At 34.5% G+C, this 19,249-nt stretch overlaps 1 protein-coding gene across 1 annotated transcript; it reads left to right on the forward strand.

Annotated features, from left to right (window-relative positions):
- The first annotated feature begins 193 nt into the window (after window positions 1-193).
- LOC117620225 (uncharacterized protein SYNPCC7002_A1590) lies at window positions 194-4,921 on the forward strand. Its single transcript, XM_034350369.1, has 6 exons — window positions 194-687; window positions 813-1,003; window positions 1,108-1,153; window positions 2,423-2,505; window positions 2,622-2,738; window positions 4,621-4,921. The coding sequence occupies exons 1-6, from the start codon at window positions 468-470 to the stop codon at window positions 4,690-4,692; spliced, it is 729 nt and encodes a 242-aa protein (XP_034206260.1). The 5' UTR covers window positions 194-467; the 3' UTR covers window positions 4,693-4,921.
- The last annotated feature ends 14,328 nt before the right edge of the window (window positions 4,922-19,249 follow it).

Raw genomic sequence — 19,249 nt, forward strand, 5'->3', positions numbered from 1 at the left:
TTTATTTCGTATATGTTAATAAACATAGAGGAAATAAGGAATTAGAATCATTTCAGTATCTATATATTAATACACACATTAATAATAAGTAACATGCCATTAATTTTTTTTAGGAAAACAAGAACTACAAACTGACTGGAGCCGGTCAAAGTGATAAGACCTTTCTCATATTGTTGAGAGAATGCTCTCTAGTATTTTTACAAAACCTTTTAGGTTTTAGAAATTACACTAAACCCTCTCACATATCTCAAATTGTTTTCACGGAACTCAAATTTGGTAGATTATTTGTCTTATCCTGTTATCCTTCACCACTCAACTGCTTCTTCTTCCTCTGCTTCTCTCATCTGATAAGCGGACACAAACCTCCCAAATTCAAATCTTTTTATAAATAAATCATTTCCTATTATTTTTGCTTCCTTTTCGGGGCAAATATTTAAATACTTATTTTATAATATAAAGAAAAAAAAATGGCACTGAGCTCGTTCTCTATAAAATTTGGTTCCATTTCGTGTCCGTACGAAAATCTGAGGAACGGGACGTCTCCGAGACTGAAACTCAAACATGTGCTTTTCGCTTTCGCTTCCCCGAAACCCTCGCTTCATATTTCGGCCGATTTGACACCGAAAGCGCGCTTCGTCGCTCGGCGAACCGAATCGGTATCGGTTCCGCAGCTCCAGCGGCCTCTAAGTAATGTTAGAATGACATTTCGGATTTCTTTCTATGCAATTTCATGGTTGTTTTCTCAATTTTGTCCAATTTTGTTTTTTTTTTTTGTTGGGAAATTTATGGTTTTTTGTTGTTGGGGTTTTCAGGTGAGTATATGAGCTTACCGGCGAGTCAATACTCGGTTTTAGATGCAGAGAGGATCGAGAGAGTTGATGAGAATACATTCAGGTGCTATGTGTATAGGTTCAAGTTCTTTGCATTTGAGGTTTGCCCTGTTCTTCTGGTTAGAGTCGAAGAGCAGCCCAATGGCAGTTGCATTAAGCTCTTGTCCTGCAAGGTGTGTGTAGTTTTATTCTTCATTTTTAATTTTTTCTCTTTTAAAAAAATTTATGAATATTATCATGTGCCCTTTTGTTTCTCATTTATGCTTTGTTGTTACAGCTTGATGGCTCACCCATCGCGGTTGCGCAGAACGACAAGTTTGATGGTGAGTGAGTTTTTGCTTAGTTTTATGAGATAGTCAGAATTAGAATTATGTAAAGCCCGTTCTGTTGAAACAAATTTGTGGAGGTTGATTACAGCATGTTGCTCTAACTATACTACTTTAATATTGCAAAATATTCTTGAGGGTTCAAAACATATTAGTGCACTCTATTTTCGTTTATTGTGGAAACAGGTTAGCCATCATTGAGCTTCATAGGAACAATCATCAATGATTGCCTGCTTAATTTCGAATAGTTGTTTCACGAGAAGCGGAACAAGTTCTGAGGTTTATTAATTCATGGTCTCGTGAGTACCTAGTATAATTTAGTAACACATACAGAATCAATTCATGTACTAGTAATCAATGCATCCTGCAACCTTTTGATGTCACACAAACTTCTTCCATTTGTCGGGGTGTAAGTGAGCTGGGTGGTCGTTTAAGCTCTTATGAGTACATGCATAACCAAGCTCAAGCTCAACTATACTAGGTACTCATGAGGGTCGAAACCATGAATTAGTTAACCTTAGAATTTACTCTGCTTCTTGGTTTGGAAAGGCCTGGTATGGTTCATTGTCTGCTTCTTGATGTAAATATCAGAATTCTGAATTGGTCGAGGCACGATTGGATAACTTAGATAACAGAATGAGCTCGACAAAGCCTTTATTGAGCAGCTCACAAGTAGTTGTCAAGAGGCTCAACTCAGTTACATCCCTATCTATTTCTCTTTAGTAAGCCTTGGGGGCATGCAAGATAATTTTCTTTCAAACTTGAACTGAAAAGGAAATTAATCAACTCTGAAAGTGGATGCGTCAAAGCTTAAGGTTGTTGAGGTCTTCGTACGAATCCAGATATTTACCCCTTCACAGATTTTAGAGTGAATCAATTGGTTATTTATGGTTTATCTGTTTCACAAATTTCATCTGCACCAATCAGTTGTGTATGCGTGGCTTTTCCACAGTTGTGAAAGCTGGCTGACTGCCAATGACTGCAGAAGGAAACTGTCATCATCTGAAATAATGTTATTCACTGATTAATATTGGTTAAACTTATTGGTCAAAAAATGTCCATCTGCAGAATGGTTCATGCAGAGTGTTTGTAGAGATAGTAGGGAAGGTGAATCGTGGTAGTGTATTTGGTTTCATTTCTCAATGATGAAAACATTTAATATTAAAGAGTTTCATTTCTACTAGAGAAGGCATTCGTTTTGTTGAGTCATTTGATTTATACTTCTTTTCAGGAGTTCTTTGACATTGATTTGGTATGGGAATGCAGCTTTTATGGTGAATCAAATATCGTGCACTAGCAACCAAAGCAACTCCTCACTACAGCAACTCAGATCAGATACTGTCATTGAGGTGTATATTGCAAGATTTTTTTATTTATTTAAATTTTCTATATATTGTTGCATAACTATGCTAATTGATATTTTACTATGTCCAGAAACTAACTTGGATTGTTTTGTGAAATTAAGGTGAGCATTGAGATTCCTTTTGCATTTCGTGCAATCCCAGCACAAGCTATTGAATCATCCGGGACCCAAGTCCTTCAACAAATATTAAGAATTATGCTTCCCAGGTTTATGTCGCAGGTTAGTGGAAATTTCTTCGATACTGTTTTGCAGTTTGTCCTTCTGTTGGTTTTTATTTTTTATTTATTTTTTATTTTTAAATCTATTGATTTCAAAACCAATCTGACCATGGCCTCTGAAGTATACATTATTTTAAATTGGAAATAAATACAAAATTGTCTTAAAAATTTCCTTTTTAGATAGGTAAATTGGAATAAATTCAAACCTTTGCTATTTGCATGTGGATTGTTGGCTTCTTTCTTTCTTTTTTGATGGATGGGCTGATAGCATAATGGTTATGCTTATTTTAAGAATTGGATTGCTTTGTTCTGTCATTAGTCACAGTTTCTCTTTCACAATCTTTGTTTTTTTTTTCTTTAGTAATACAGTTCAAGATAAATGAACTCGAGTTGTTGTAAGCCAAAGCTTGAATGGCCTTTGATTTGACCAAAATAAGAAGTAAAAAAATCCCTATGTAAGTGCGCTGATGAAAAAAGGGCTTTTGCTATGATGACAAACTGGTTCATGTGCACTGCAATGTGTTTCATTTGCATTACAGAATTCTATTGAATCAAAATTGATTTTCACATTGTATCTCATTCCAATTGAGCCATGGAGGACATGAAAGATGAGTATAATTGATAAAAGAAGTAAGCAAGAATTTGGTATAACATAATGGATGGAATTGATTTAAAGCAAGGGTTCAAAATGAGGCAAAATGTAAAATTCTATAATTTCAGTGAATAAAATCATTGAGAAACATTTTTTCATGGGATTCATTAACGTATGTGAATTTGTTAGCCATGACCCAAGTTGATATACAATCGCTCTCACTCTGTCTGTCTGTCTGTCTCTCCCTCTCTAGGTTTTAGTTTCCCAGTAGTTTTCTTACCGATTAATTTTGCATCAGTAGGAGAACGATGTCGTATGCTCTTGGGCTGTCTTGGCACAACTTGGCTTGGGGCAAACACCTGTCAAAGGCTTTTGAATTTTGATCTTTGGAGTGGATATTGTTAGGACTCAAAATGCCACATTGGAAAACTAGCATATGTTGGGATGGTTTAAGAGCTATTGGGGCCCTTCCCTTACAAGCCAGTTTTTAGGGGCAAGTTTTACCCATGGACTCCTAACATTGGGTATCAGATTCTAGTTTCACCTCACAACTGGGCCAGACTCCATGGAAGGGGCAACTTATAGGCTAGATTAAGGTGGCTGGTATTATGTATGGGCATAATATCGAGTTGCCGAATACTAGTGGGTAAGTGAGAGCCATCTCAAAGGGAGGAAATGGAAAGGCCTACCATCGGGCGAGTATCAATAGAGTGGGTAGACGAGGAGGTTGGGTACGGAAGCATAGTGGAATGTTAGGGCTCAAGATCCCACATTGGGAAAAAAAAAACATATTTTAGGATGGTATAAGAGCTCTTGGGCACCCTTCCCTTACAAGCCCTTCTTTAAGGGCTAGTTCTACCCATGGGCTGTTATGAGATATGTAGCGTTGCTTTGTTCCATAAAAATTATTTAAATGGCGTTTTTGTTTTTTATATGTACTGTTTGATTGTGGATACTCATTGTTCAAACTCCACGGCGCACTTTTGATGCTTGACTGCCAGCACCACAATGGAATTAGCTCTTTTATCATAGAGTTATAAGATCAGCCTTCGGATTTAGGGTGTCTATTTCACTCCACTTGTAAGAAGATAGTTCGAAGAACAATTCATGGATTTTGACACTTACAGGACATGATTTAGCATTTCAAATTATGATAAGATGTGACATCATACATTTCTGTGGAAGTTTGAAGGCGTAACATTCAATTTTGAAAGTTAGGATCCTTGCAAATTTTACCTCTCAAGATTTTCCTTGTGATATACTTGGAATGCTCACATAATTTTTGGTGCAGCTTGTGAGAGATTATCGAGCATGGGCTTCTGGTGATAGATCAAGGCAGCCTCTTGGCACTGGTGAGATATGAAATTGTAGATAATAAGTGCTTGCGAGTTCTATTGGCCTCTTGTATTATGTTTGCTGTTCTGTTATACACAGTGCGAATCATTTCTGCACACTTGTTTTAATTCTCTATTTTACTAGCTTGGTTTGTTCAAGAGGGAAGAAGATCAGGTAAATGTATCAAAGAAATGAATTTTCTGATTTGTTGACCTGGATTGCTCTACCAATGTCATCAGTAACATATTATCGACTCACTCTCTGTTACTCCTACAATTCCTTACGTTTAGATGCTGTACCTCTTTGCAAGCCTAAGAGGCTTTTAAGACTGGATCGTTTTAACTGAACCAAATCTAGTTTTGGAGGGACTCTATTGTCTATTTACACCTTATAGCCATCTTTGGAGGCCCGGTTATTCTGCCCGCCTATGTCCAAATCTTGATATCATATGTTATTATCTTTTCTTTTCTTTCTTTTTTTGGGTCAGAAGACCTTTATTATCTTTTATTCTCAAAATATTTATAATATAAATATAAATATATAAAAATATATAAAAATATAAAAATAAGCAAACGAAAAGACCCCAGATACCCAATAGTCATTTTTTTCTTTGGTCGAAGGAGCCAAATTAGGCCACCCCGTAAGGATGTACTCTTCTCACCTACAAGTGATATCACCTTCTTTGTTTTTATTGTTTTTGGACGAGTTAAAGAAACATTTCTTCGAGGCTGGTCTTTGTAGGAAGGTGACTTTGCACAGTTTTCTTATTTGTTTTGTATTACTCTTAAGAAGTAAAATAAATAAATGTGTCAATGAAAATGAATTGCTTCTAGAACGAGGGTCTCACATCTGCAAAGACACATTATTTATACAGCAGAATACCATTAAATAGAAGGCCCAAGTGTTAACTGAAGTGGACATGAACCACTTCTCCCCATTAGTAGCAACCCTTAGAAGTTCCCAAACGTCAGAATAAACTAAGCCAACAACACCTCCATTGCTGCCGACCTCACCACTCTCGCCTCTCCTATCATAGATCTTAGGGGTGGGCACTCAAACCGGCGAATTGAAAATTCGAGCCGAACCGTACTGAACCAAACCGGAAAAAAATCGAGTTGACCAAAAAGTCAACAACCAGTCAAAAACCAAACCAGACTAGTTTGGACCGATTTCGAATCCAATTCTATGTCTTCAAAAACCAAAATGGGCCGAACTGAACCGGTCAAATTATAAAAAAATATATATAATTTCAATATATATTTATATTTAATGCTATATTTTTAAATTTCACAACCAAAAAAAAAAATTATTTATCCAAGTTCAATTTCAAAATATCTCTCTTTTCTAACTTTAATATTTATTTTTACATGAAATTGAATAATTTGTTAATTTTCAAGTAAAAAAATAATATTTCAGTTGAGAACTGTATTAAAAAAATAATTTTAAAAAATAATTTTTATAATCCGGTTCAAAAGCGAATCAGAACCTGAACTGGACCGAAACCGATTCAACCTGAACCGAACAGTTTTTGAATTTTTTAATTAAAACTGAATCAAACCAAACCAGATGAATAGTGCTGGACCGTTCTAATTTAAGGCAAAACCCGGTCCAACCCAAACTGTGCCCACCCCTAACTGCTCCGGTCACTTGGTTTTCTCCATAGAGAAAACTCCGTACCCTTTTTAGCTATTATTTCTCAAAGATTCAATCGAACTAATTTAGGTATTGGAGGGTCTTTGGCCAATACCCCCTCGTGGTGTTTTTTTTTTTTTTTTTTAACTCCTGTTTGATATTACAAAAATCGAAGAAGACAGAGAAAGAAGCTCAAGGAGCAAAGGATCTTCAAGCAAATATTCTCTCGTGAGAAATTTGCACAAACGATATATATTCAACTTTATATAAAGGCTAGTACATAATTTACAAGCATAACATTTTTCTATTAATCTTCTATCTTCTGCTGCTTGGGTTACTGTTCCTAAACAAAAATACCACATGCCCATTCTCTATAAGAGCACTTCAATCGTGCAGCCCTTGCCAGGGCAGGAAGGGGCCCAAGCCCTGTTTTATGGTTCCAGTGTGCTTAAGTCTCAAGCCTGGGCAGGCCCGAAGGCAAGAATAGCCTGGCTGTTGCTTGGGTTTGCTAACTTTAGCGATGGCGTCAGACAGAGGCAGATCCATTAAGGCGCAAGGAGGTGCAGTTGCACCTCTTCTCGCTGAAAAAACCATTGTAGGTGCTTCAAATTGCTTAAGTTTAATTTATTTTAATTTATTAATTTAAATGTCTTTGTCCTTTTACTTTAATTTATTTTTATATTACTCCATTTACTTAAGTTTGCAATGTAAATAAAGAAGTACCCCCTATTTGGATTCAAATAAAAATACTAGAAAATCAAATTCCTACCAAATCAAAATATGAAAAATCGGTTTTAGTGCAAAATACGATTTAGGCTAAAAATAATGGCTCATTAAGTCAATATATACTTCATACTAAAATCCCATAAAATCAAGTTTTCTAATTTGATGTGTAATGAATAAAAGCCGCCAAAAATTATCTTGAGAAAATGATTATTCCAAAAAACCATTTTTTTTACTTAATCAATTTTGCACATCTGCTAAAAAATTTCTGGGTCCGCCACTGGAGTCAGCAACGAAAAAAAATCTTAAAAAATACTAAAAATTTCAGAATTTAAAAAAAATAAATACTTAGTCATAGTCTTCACTTCCCACACCAAAACTCTATACAAATTCCTCTCTTCATATCTTATGTGAATAGTGGTTACCATGACAATAGATGGAAACATCATAAGCCTTTTGCAATGGCTATCACTATTCTCGTGAATTGTAACAGCCCTTACCTTTTACCATGACAAATGGGTAAAAGTGCTCAAATCATTAAATACTTCCGCCCACTTGTAAACAAAAGGGAAGAATACTGAAGACAACCCGATGAAAACTCACCTGTCTTAATTTGGGTAACAAAGAGACGGCATATTCCCTTGACACAACTAGACATAAACAAACACCCAAGTGAAATGTCTCATGGACCCAACCACACACCCTCACTTTCATTTTCCACACCCAAAATCTCTATCCAAAACTTAGGATTCCAAATCCCTTATCCCTTCCCACTTTTAAAACCCTAAAAACCCAAGAAGCCTTGTGGGGTTGCAATGTGATTTAGTTTTCCAAAAAGGCCACTAATTCTGACCTAATTTTATTCTCCACATGGAAGAGTAAGACCAAGCCCTAGATAACTCCAAGGGACCAAAGTGTGATGGAGGAAATGATTTTCTGGCTTCTTGGAGATGGAGTTTTGCTGAAACCCTAGAGAATTGAGAGGAGACAATCTGCATGGAGTTGAGCAAAACTTAGACAGATTACCTAACGTATCCTACACTGTTTTCTCCTTTCCGATGCCTTTGTCCATATGTTTAATGGACACATGTAAATAATTGTACTTGTATTACGGCTTTGGGCACTCATTCTACCTAATGGACAATGGCATGTCTGGAAATTCATTGCCAAGTAGCCACATTTTTCATATTTTTTTATATGTTTCCATCATTTTGTGTTTGTTTTGCTTGTTGGGATATCAATATTTTATGTCGATTTATTTATTTTTTCCCGAAACGTGTGTCATGTTATAGTTATTACCTACTAATTTTGATTAAACGTCAATGTTATGAAATTTTAATGTGGCAAATTATGGTTTAATTTCACATCACATTACTTATTAGATGTCCTGTCATTTAATCAAAATGACCATTTTACCCATTAGCATTTCTCCTTTTCAATTTCTTATATAATTCCTCCCAACTCTATCTATCTTTGCCACTAAAAAAAAAAAAAAAAATTAAAAAAAAAAAAAAAAAAAGGTCAAAATCACTCCACATCAACATATATATAACTCAATCACTCAATTTCCTTTCCAATTCTCTGACTCATACCTTGGAAGGTCCATTGCTGGTCGACAGTCCACCATTGCAAGGCTCTTTGTTTCCACGTGCGAGATTTACCTGTTTGCATATCTTATCAGAGAGATTGAAAAAACGATTGGTTTATTTATTTATTTTTAGATTTACTATTTTATCCAATATAGGAGCTCAAATTATAAAAAAAACCTTTTATGAAATGAATTTTAGAAACACACCAAAAACTCTTTTTGGTTTTTTTTTCCTTAAAACAAACTCAACCCCAAAATCTCATAAATAAAAAACCTAAAACACTCAATAGGGCATCAAAGTAATTTAATAATCAAAATTAAAATCAATATGGTCAGCTGTCATTTTTCGGATTTATTTATAGAAATTAGATAGTGTACTGTTGATCTATATCATTAGTGCTAAGAATGAGTATATGACTAAATATCTCTTTATTTTTTCATAGAAAAGCCCTAATTTGAAAAGAAGTAATCAAACCTAAAATAAGGCCGTGATTGATTGCATTGTAGAGCCTTTTGAGAACTAACCATTTTTATAGACGTAAACAAATGGGAGCTATAATAATGAAGCGCTTATGTTAAGGGTGGGTGTCCAATTCTGCTGTTCAATAATAATTCTAAAATTAATCAGATAAATATTAAAGAATTCCTTACTATAACTCCTCATTATACTCTTCCCGTAAACGGATGTTGCTCTCTTTTGAATATAAAACAATAGAGCCATGCTTGTTAGGTTAGCATTTTAGGGGGCTACATTTGTTTATGTCTTTGTTTCTTTATCTACAAAAGTTTGGTGGTCTATCCACTTATTTGCTAAAGGTCAAAGCAAACGCATGGGTTTTCATTTCACATAATTAATAATGGGAGATGGAACGCAATGTGTCGCCATGCAGAAGCAGCAGATGCACGTGGGCCCCACTGTAACATTCTTTCTTTGTCAGCATGCATGACAGATCCAATGCTGGCAGGACACCCGTACCTACATATGCATATTTCTAGATTACGACAACAGGATAATTCTTTATAATTCTTATCCTGCTCTATTATTAGCTTGAAAAAGAATAAAAACATCAAAATAGTTTAGAAAGTACCTATAAGCCCTCGGGGAGCATTAGATTAGATCATAGCCCCTTCTAGCTTTGTCCACATGAACTTTTATCCAATATCCTCTAAATAATATATAAAATGCGTATAATACACACACAACAATAATTCCAGTGATAAGGAATTTTTTCAATATAGAGAAATATATTTCGAGGATCGATGGTGATTACTTTATCCACAAGTGTTTTATGTCATCTTTCTATATTATAATACGTGAACATATGGCAAAACCACTAATGCCATGTTTGATACGCCTTATTGGATTGGACTGGATTAAATAGCATTTGAAACCCTTGTTTGGTAAGAAATGGGACTAACTTAAATGAGATTGTATAGTCCAATAGTGAAAAAAAATGCCTCACTCACTCATCTAATACAGTGAGCTTGAAAAGTGGTTCGCTAAATAACATGCTAGCTAAATAAAACAAGTAAGTCCGACGCCTCTCTTTGAAAAATATCAAAATTTTATTTATTTTAGATCTTTGAATGTTTTTTTTTTTTTGGTAGCATTTATTTTTTTATAGATAAAAATCCTTAATTAAATTTAAATATTACAATAATTATTTTGACATTGCATTTGGAAAATCAAACTATAGTAATTTACAAATGTTTGATATTTTTTTGATATTGAAACAAGTTTAATAATTCATGATGTGATGCTTTCTTTATAGCAAGCAATTTTTACCTTGTAAAATTATATTTTTCAGTTTGAAGTCAAAAGTCAAATATACAAAAATGATACATATATATGTATATCATTTTTTAAATAACTGTTTTTCTTGGTCCCTCAAAAACCTAGAATTATATAGAGTTAGCTTAGCTCCTTTAACAATGTTTTGACCAACTAAAATTAATCTTGAGAAGCCCAAAAAAAAAAAATCATAATTTTATTCTTCATTAAAATAAAACAGAATTTTATTTTATTTTATTTTTTTATTGTTTTAAATCTTTCTTTGTTTTTGCCAGATATTGTTATAAATCTTTGAATTGGGGTTCTTTGTAGCATTTATTTATCTTTTAGGTCAAAAACCCCAATTAAATTTAAGAAATATTTTTTAGTTCGACACAGCACCAAACATAAATCTTCACTATTTTTATAATGCAGCTCCTTAGTCCGACGTAGCACTAAACGTAGCTCAGTACTTAATCCAGCTTAGGCCAATCCGAACTAATCCAAGATAATCCTAGTATTTAGTCTAGTTCATGACAGTTCGCCGTATCAAATGACCCCTAAGGGACCAGTGTGGTCCAAGCCCAACACCCCCCACTCCATCCTCTCTCCCCCTCCCCCCCTTCTCCCAATTTTTATATTAAAAAATATTAGATATTAATATCTTTTATGATACTTCTAATATTTCTGGGGTTTTTCTTCAAGTTTACATCTTTTTTCATGTTTTAGATCAATTTTCTAAAAATTTAGTATACATATTATTATTTTTTACACAAGTCCTTCAAATATAAGAGTTATTTTCACCCATTTCTCTAGATTTGTGGCTATTTATTATCTTATTCTCCATATAATATATTATCAAGTTTTTTTTGTTGTTGCCAGATTATCAAGTTTCAATTGGGTTGACTTACTTAATTAAGATTGTTAATCTTTCTCTTATTTTTTTTAGGGAGATTCACTATAATACCCAATATTGGAGCCTAAATTATAAAAAAAAACCTATATGAAATGGACTTTAGAAACACACCCAAAACCCATTTACAACATAACAATAAGGCTTTTAACTTCTTTTAAATTACAAAACTGCCATTGATTTCTTAAAACAAACCCAACCCAAAAACCTCATAAAACAGCCCAAAACACTCAATGGGGTATCAAAGTAATTTAATAATTAAAATTAAATTCAATAGGGCCAACTATTTTTTTTTGGGTTTTTTTGGGGTATGTTTATAGAAATTAAATAGTGTAGGGTTTATTTATAGTTTTAGTGCTAAGAATGGGTATTTGACTAAATACCTCTTTTTTTTTATTGTTTTCTCTTTGCCTATGGTTTGTTAGGGTTTGTAAAAATTTGAATCATTCTTTATTGAGTTCAATGGATCTTTCAATTAATTTGTAGATTACCAAAAGAAAAAAAAGAGTGTAAAGATGTCATTATATATATATTGTGAGTTTGAATTATTTTTATAAATATTTTGTAAAAGACTTCCTCACATATAAAATTCTAACTCCGCCACTGCATGAACATATTATACCATTATGACCGTATTATAGCATTATACAAAATTATATCTTATTCCTCAATTCTCTCATTATGAGATGTGAGAATTCATATCTTTCTCTTATAATTTTTTTAAACTGAAATTTATTTGTTTGTAATTTGCTTTTTCCATTTTAAACCCACCTTCCCTTCCAACAAATAGAATTCAAAAAAGAAAAGGTTTGCCTAGTGGTAATGATAGCAGGATGCTAATTCAACATTGGTCATGAGGCAAGTTCAAACCCTTCAATAAAAGGGTCCACAACAAAATAATTTTGTTTCACTTCAATATCATAGGCATGCTAGAGAACTTAAGTGCCCTCCAATTTCATCACTTGACAGCAAAAGATAGCCAATGAGTAGCAGTTTAATTAATTTAATTTTATAATATCCAGCTTTAAACTGCAAATTGAAATAAATAATTATGACATTTTCTAAACTTTCTTGACTTTGAGATAAAGCAAAACTTGTACTGGAATCTTATTCTCCAATCATAAAAGGAGCACACGACAAATCATGTTTTATTTAGTTTAATTAACTTGCCTCAGGGCCTCATAAGAAATTCATTGACTAATATTCTCTCTGCCTTACTTGTTTATTATATGATTATATCTATTTTTTCTTGCAGCCTCATTTGTAATTAGTTTATGAAACTTAGTTAAGGTAAGAGTTGGAAAGTTTTAATCATGTTCTTAAAACCACCTTTCAAAACAGAGGCCATATTTTTAGCCACAAACCACGTCACATAATGGTCAAAGAGCAAAATGACCACATCCCCGAGCCACATGTTCGATAAATTATGTACTTAAAATCTAATCCATGTGACAAAATATGACTCAAGAAAGTACGGCGAATCCATTAAGGGTCTAGTGAAGGCACTTGCCTTCACTCAATTATGTTTTTTTACATGTGAAGGTGCCAAATTATTATGAAATTTTGTATTGAATGGGGGCAAGTTTGTTGGATAAACTTCGTCAAAGAAGACTAAGGCAGGGCAAAGGGGGTGGCATGCTCTACTTTTCTACTCATGTCAGTCTTCTCGTTCTCTAGACTCACTCTGCTCATTTTTCCCTTTGTGTCATTCAATAAAGGAACTAAGTAGAATGTGTAAAATTTGTGTTACTAATTTGTGCATTATATGATTATTATTTTTTCCTTTATATTTAAGAGTTGATTGATCTGCATTATTAATGATTTGATAGTAATATTTTCTTGCCCTCAGAAAAAAAAAATTTCCTAGATCCGCAATGATCCTAATTGAATTGGATTAATGATTTTTCCGTTAACAAGTTTGACTAAGTATGCAACTTCATGCCACTAATGCCAACGGAGTGATGTTTGTTTCCTCGGGTTTCTACACCAACATGAACTTGTAAAGTTAGATTCTTAGACTACCTTGTTGGTCTCTGCCCCAAACAATCAACACATGACGACCTTTTTTGTTTGAGTTTAAATTTCGACCAATGCACTGAGCCACATTGAAAAAGGCAGCCCAACGTACATGAAACGATGCCGTCACGCAACCCCAAATGTGTGTAAGAGTAAGACAAGGACCTGATTTCGCTCGTGCCAAATTCAACCACAAAAAAGAAAAATGGTCCTTCCCACCAAAAAAAAAAAAAAAAAAAAAAAAAAAAAAAGTCACACCACTCACTTTTTGGTATTTAGATTTCTACCTTTGGCTTTGCGACTCTGTGAAGCTATGCCTTTATTCTCCTCTGCTCTACTGTCACTATAATCTTCACACTCTAGCTTTTGAGAGCTTTGGTCGCTTTTCCATACCTTTTTAGGATGCAAAAATTATGCCCTTAACATAAGGAGCTTGCGTTGAGAAAGTACAAACACTGCAGTACGTTTTCCTAAATATGAACCGGATATTTACACGTAAGTGATTAAATGCTTGAGAATATTGTCTCATATCTAGAAACGAAAATACAGAGTTCATATGTCTCTTTATTCATTGTCAATAGATTTTGCGTTGAATATAACTCAACATAATGCATTGGATGGTTGGATACCATTCAAATTGAGCAATGGCAAGAGATAATTGGACCTTTGTCAAAGGTAATTGATAAAGTTGATAGACATTTAATTCTAACAAGTGACCCACATGCCACATAATATGATGGTTAGATTTTGATTTTTGTTATAATTACTTTTTGAATCATTGTATTCAAATTCGGATATGACTGAAAATAATTTGTATTCTATATCTGTTTATGAAAAAAAAAACAAAACAATTTTATTACACACAAATTAAGCACTTTTCTATGTTGGGATATGTCAGCTACTTTTTGCTGCCAATTTATTAACAAAATAAAAATTTTAAATTTGATATCCATTTTGGAGAGGGAGAGTAGAGATAAAATTATAGAAGATATTTCTGTTGATATTGAAATCTACTTTGAGTGCTCATCCACATAATAGATGAATGTAATTGAATTTTTGTGGAATTTGGCATAAGATCTTTTACACACACCTACAACAGATTTGACCCATTAAAGCAAATAGTTGCTTCTTTTGTTTTCTTGATGGAAAGTAAATGGTTACTTTAATTGAGTGGGAGTTCCACAAAAGGGAAAATCTAATATATATATATATATATATATATATATTCATATTCATATAAGAATTCTCAATTGAGGATGTACTCAATTAAAAACGAATCTGTATCTCACAGTGCAGTTTTATAATCGAATTAATCCTATCCATCTTCTTGAGAGAATTTTTGAGCTTTATGAAGAATTTCATAAATTTTAATAACAACTACGTGCTTGTAGGGTTAATCAGAATGAGATTTGGAGCTATTTCCCTGAAAGTTTCTAAAAGCTCAATGTTGATGGAGCTACTAATGAGCAGTTCCAGTATTCATGCCAACAATCCTATAAGTCCTGACTAGACATAATTATTTAGAGTTCTAGATAGCTTTCATTCTCATGTATATTTCATTCTTTGTATATTTCATTCTTTATCTTATAAGTTATAACTTGTATATCATTGAATGTAACTCCTATTGTAATAGGACTATACGTGATTTATAAATACAATACATAGGAACCTCAATGAATTAAAATTGTAGGCTTACAAAAAATCTATCTTGGTATTAGAGCAATCTAAAAGTCAAGCGACTTCTCTTTTTCTTCTTTCTCATGGCAACTAAGGCTTCTTCTTCTACCTCAGTTTCCTCGCACATTGGTGTTGCTAATGTTACCAACCTTCTTTTATGAAATATATAACAAACTAGTCCAAGTAGAACTATCTGAAGTACAAAGCATAAAATGAATTGCCAAGTCTGGATAGGCCTCAGAGTGTTAGGCTTTGACTTCTGCTTAAAATACAATCGCAGAATCGATTCAGGATCAGGTTGTACTGGATTTCTATTAGTTGAACTGGATGTTTCTGCATTGGAAATACACGTTAGCACCTTCAACTAATAGAGATTAGCTGGAAATCGGTACCAATATTGAAGTCGGCAGAGCTATAAACAAGTGGAGCCATAAAGAGGTTGGAAAAAGTGAGTAAAAATGTAGGCTGGCACTTGTTTTGGTTGATTCTGAATGACCTGGCAGCTTTCTAGACAATTCAAAGACATTAAATTTTGTTGAGGTTTTCATATAATGAATGACTTGCCTTCTGCTTGATTTGTCTAATTTGCTGAACCAAATTTGTTAGAGAAATTAATCTCTTTTGAATTTTGTTTCATTTACCTTGTCTGGATTGCAAGAGAAATCTTGTTTTTTCCTTGATTGTCTGAGCTTTTCCTTGAGTTCGCTAGCTTCCGGGGGAAAATTGTTTGCTTGCTTTTGGTAGTTGCAAGATCGTGTGATCTTTGATCAATTTGAGGTGATTGTTTAGATTGAGTATTGTTTGATTGGTTGGTTGGTTGGGTGTCTTCTTTTCAGTCCAGGCACTCTTGTATAGGGATGGCAAAAATCCCCGCGGGGGAGGGTCCCCGTCGGGTATGGGGAGGGGATGGTATTGGCGTCCCCATCCCCGAATCCGACCCGAAAATATATATGTTTATATTTAAATAAATAAATATATAATTATAATATTTATGTTTAACCCTAAGCTAACCTCTCTCTCCTAATTCTTCCTAATCTTTTCTAGAATTTCATATTGATGTGATTTTGAATAGTTGAGTTGAACTTTATAGTTAATTTGGATGTGTTGAATGATAATTTAATATGAAACTTAATGTTAAAATATATGATAAATATTTTTTGTGCAAAAAAAATCGAGGATTCGGGGCGGGTATGGGGGATAGTCCCCCGCCGGAAACGGGGACGGGGATTCCCCGAAACCTATTAAACGGGGAGTGGTTCGGGGATGGGGGCGGGGATGGAGAGCGGGGACGGGGATGGTATTGTCATACCCGGCCCCTACCCGGCCCGTTGCTATCCCTACTCTTGTATTTATATGAGAAAATGTGATGGTGAATAGTAGTGGATATTTTCGGCTCTGGACTAATCCTCATCAATGCACAAGTGGTAAAAGATTGTCATCCAGTTGCTTTGAATTTTTTTTTTTTTGGCTCTTTGTTCATCAATGCTCCTGAATGCCTAATGATCGTTCCTTTTACAAAATATTGAACTGAAATGAACAATAATACCCAGATTCTTCCAATGTTGGTACCAAAAATATAAATATTCTGTCAGTAGCAGAAATCCGGACATCTTGGAATAAATAGTCGTGATTTTTAACTAAATCAAGTTTGACTTCACCTTTCTAGCTTTTAAGTTCATCAATTTGATTTGGAGTTTAGTCATGGAAGGTGATAAGTCATTTTGACATACATTAATAGTTAAGAAATTGTGAATTTGGGCTAAATTAATTCAAATGATTTGATTCTTGGATTAAATCACCATTGGTGGTAATTTTTCTCTATTATCAAAATAATTCCCCTTTTTGTTGAATAGTATGGGTCATTCACCATTTTTTGGTAAACAAAGCCTAATACCTTTTGGAAAGTGAACTTAATAGCCAATATTGGCTAGCGCGCAGAATTTAGGCAGAAACAGTCGGCCAAGGAGTGAGGAGGCTAGGGTTTCACTTAATTGAAGCCCTTGTATAAGCATAGCATAGCCTTCATCTTTAGGGGTTTATGCAACTTGGTGAGAGGGAGAGAGACAACACCTCTCTCTCTCTCTCTCTCTCTCTCTCTCTCTCTCTCTCTCTCTCTCTCTCTCTTATCTCTTACATATAATCGACCATCCTTGGTGGGATTTTGCTAGTACTTTCGTCTAAATAAGGTCATCTCTTATTCATTCCATATCTTGGCTTTGTGTGGAGACTTAAAGGCTCCATATTCTTTGGAGAATATATTTAAAGGCCCATCCAAGAGTGAAAGACTCTTTACCAATACCAAGAGTGGTGCTTCAATGGTATAATCCTTTTTACTCTCTTCTATGTTGATAGTTGAAGTTATGAGACAAATTAATATGGGTTAATTACAATTTAGTACCATGTTTAAGACATGTTAGTACTATGTGGTTACAGTTTACAATTACATACCCTGGTCTTTTAAATGGGTTACAATGTGGTTCCATCGTTAGGGTTTCTGATAGATATCTCCATTAGTTGCCTACATGACACTATGGGTCCCATATTTTTTTAAATAAAATTTTAAATTGATTCATATATGAATAAAATATTTATAAATAAAAAAAACTCTCTCTCTCTCTCTCTGTGATTTCCTTTATTCCGCAACCAACTAGCGAGCCTGCTCCCTCCGATTTTATTTTCCCCCATGACCACCACCCTCCATCCCCCAATGAACCCAGACCCCTTCCCCCTCTTTCTCAATTTCTTCTCCCCTTGTCCTGACCCCAAACTCCAGTCCCCACCCCCCAATCACAGCTTGTCGACCACTTTCTCTCCATCCTCTCTCTCTCTCTCTCTCTCTCTCTCTCTCTCTCTCTCTATGCATTGATACATACAACAACAACAACAACAACAACAATGCTCAAGCCCTAACCTAAACAACCCCAAGAAACATAGGGCTTTGTTCCCCCCTCTCTCTCTCTATCTCTCTCTCTCTCTCTCTGCCTGTCATTGGATTTGATTCACAACCTGAAATCCACACACTTCGACACTCGTTTCTTGTCCGATCCCATCAAATTCCCACCCCACTCTTTCTAAAACATATAAACAAATAGGCGGATTTTCCCACCCATCATTAAAAAGCCACCGTTTTAGCCACACACGAGTCAGATCTGATCAGTGCTTGTGACATTTATTAGGCATTTTCATTACTAAATGGCAAGGCCCATTAAACAATGAGCAAGGCCCAAGGGGAAGAAGACAAAGACACCGAGTGCTTCTACGAGTCTCTCGGCGAGCTGTGGTTGGTAGGTAGAAACTAGAGTTTGGGGTCAGTGCAGGTGGGAGAAGAAGTTGGGAGGGAAGGGGAGGGTGTCTGGGTGATTGCTAGGTTTGTTTAGGGGGTTGAAGGGTGGTGGTCATGGGGGAAAAGAAAATCAGAGAGAAGGGGGATGGGGGGCACTGGGTGGTTGAGGGATAGGGGGAGAGAGAGAGAGATTTATTTTTTAATTTTATTTTTGTTTTAAATATTTCATTCAGATTTAAAATATTTAAAAATATATAATGTATGCCACATAGGCAACTAACGGAGAGATTTGACGGAAACCTTAACGGTGGAACCACATTGTAACAAATTTAAAAGATCAGGATATGTTATTGGAAAAATTGAGAAGGTAGGGACTAATATGTCTTAAGAGTATAACTATAGGGTACTAAACTTTAATTAACCTAATTAATGTATTGACCTTGGGTGTAATTTTATTTTTCGAGCTCATGCTTAAATATATAAAGCTTTTGTTGTCATGATTATTGTACCTAGCATATGTTGTTCAAATATATTACCAAAGTTTACAAAACAGTTTCCTTCAATTACATGCTAGAACATAGTGGTAAATTGATCTAATTAATAAATGACACGTGTTGATGATATAAAAAATAGTCGTCAAATTCAAGCACATGTCATATTTTACTTGGACTATTGTGTCATTTTGTAATGTCACGTAACAGAAATAGCTCCACATAAAATTTTCTATAATGTTCTCACATGGTAGGAACAAAACAGAAGGTTTGGAAGTTTTTCTCATACGAGAACCCTTTCCTTTTTGGTTCATTGCTCATCCTCTCCTAATGATAGTTGAACTAAAGCTGAATAATATGACTTACTTGGTAAAACAATTATGGTGTTTTCAAAAACATTCTCATAGCCGAATTTTCTTCCTTTTAGGCCCCGTTTGGTTCAAGGAACAGATTTGAGGGGAAATCACTTCCCATGTCATTTCCCAAGGGAT

This window comes from Prunus dulcis, chromosome 2 (genome assembly GCF_902201215.1).
Source record: "Prunus dulcis chromosome 2, ALMONDv2, whole genome shotgun sequence".
Lineage (NCBI taxonomy): Eukaryota > Viridiplantae > Streptophyta > Magnoliopsida > Rosales > Rosaceae > Prunus > Prunus dulcis.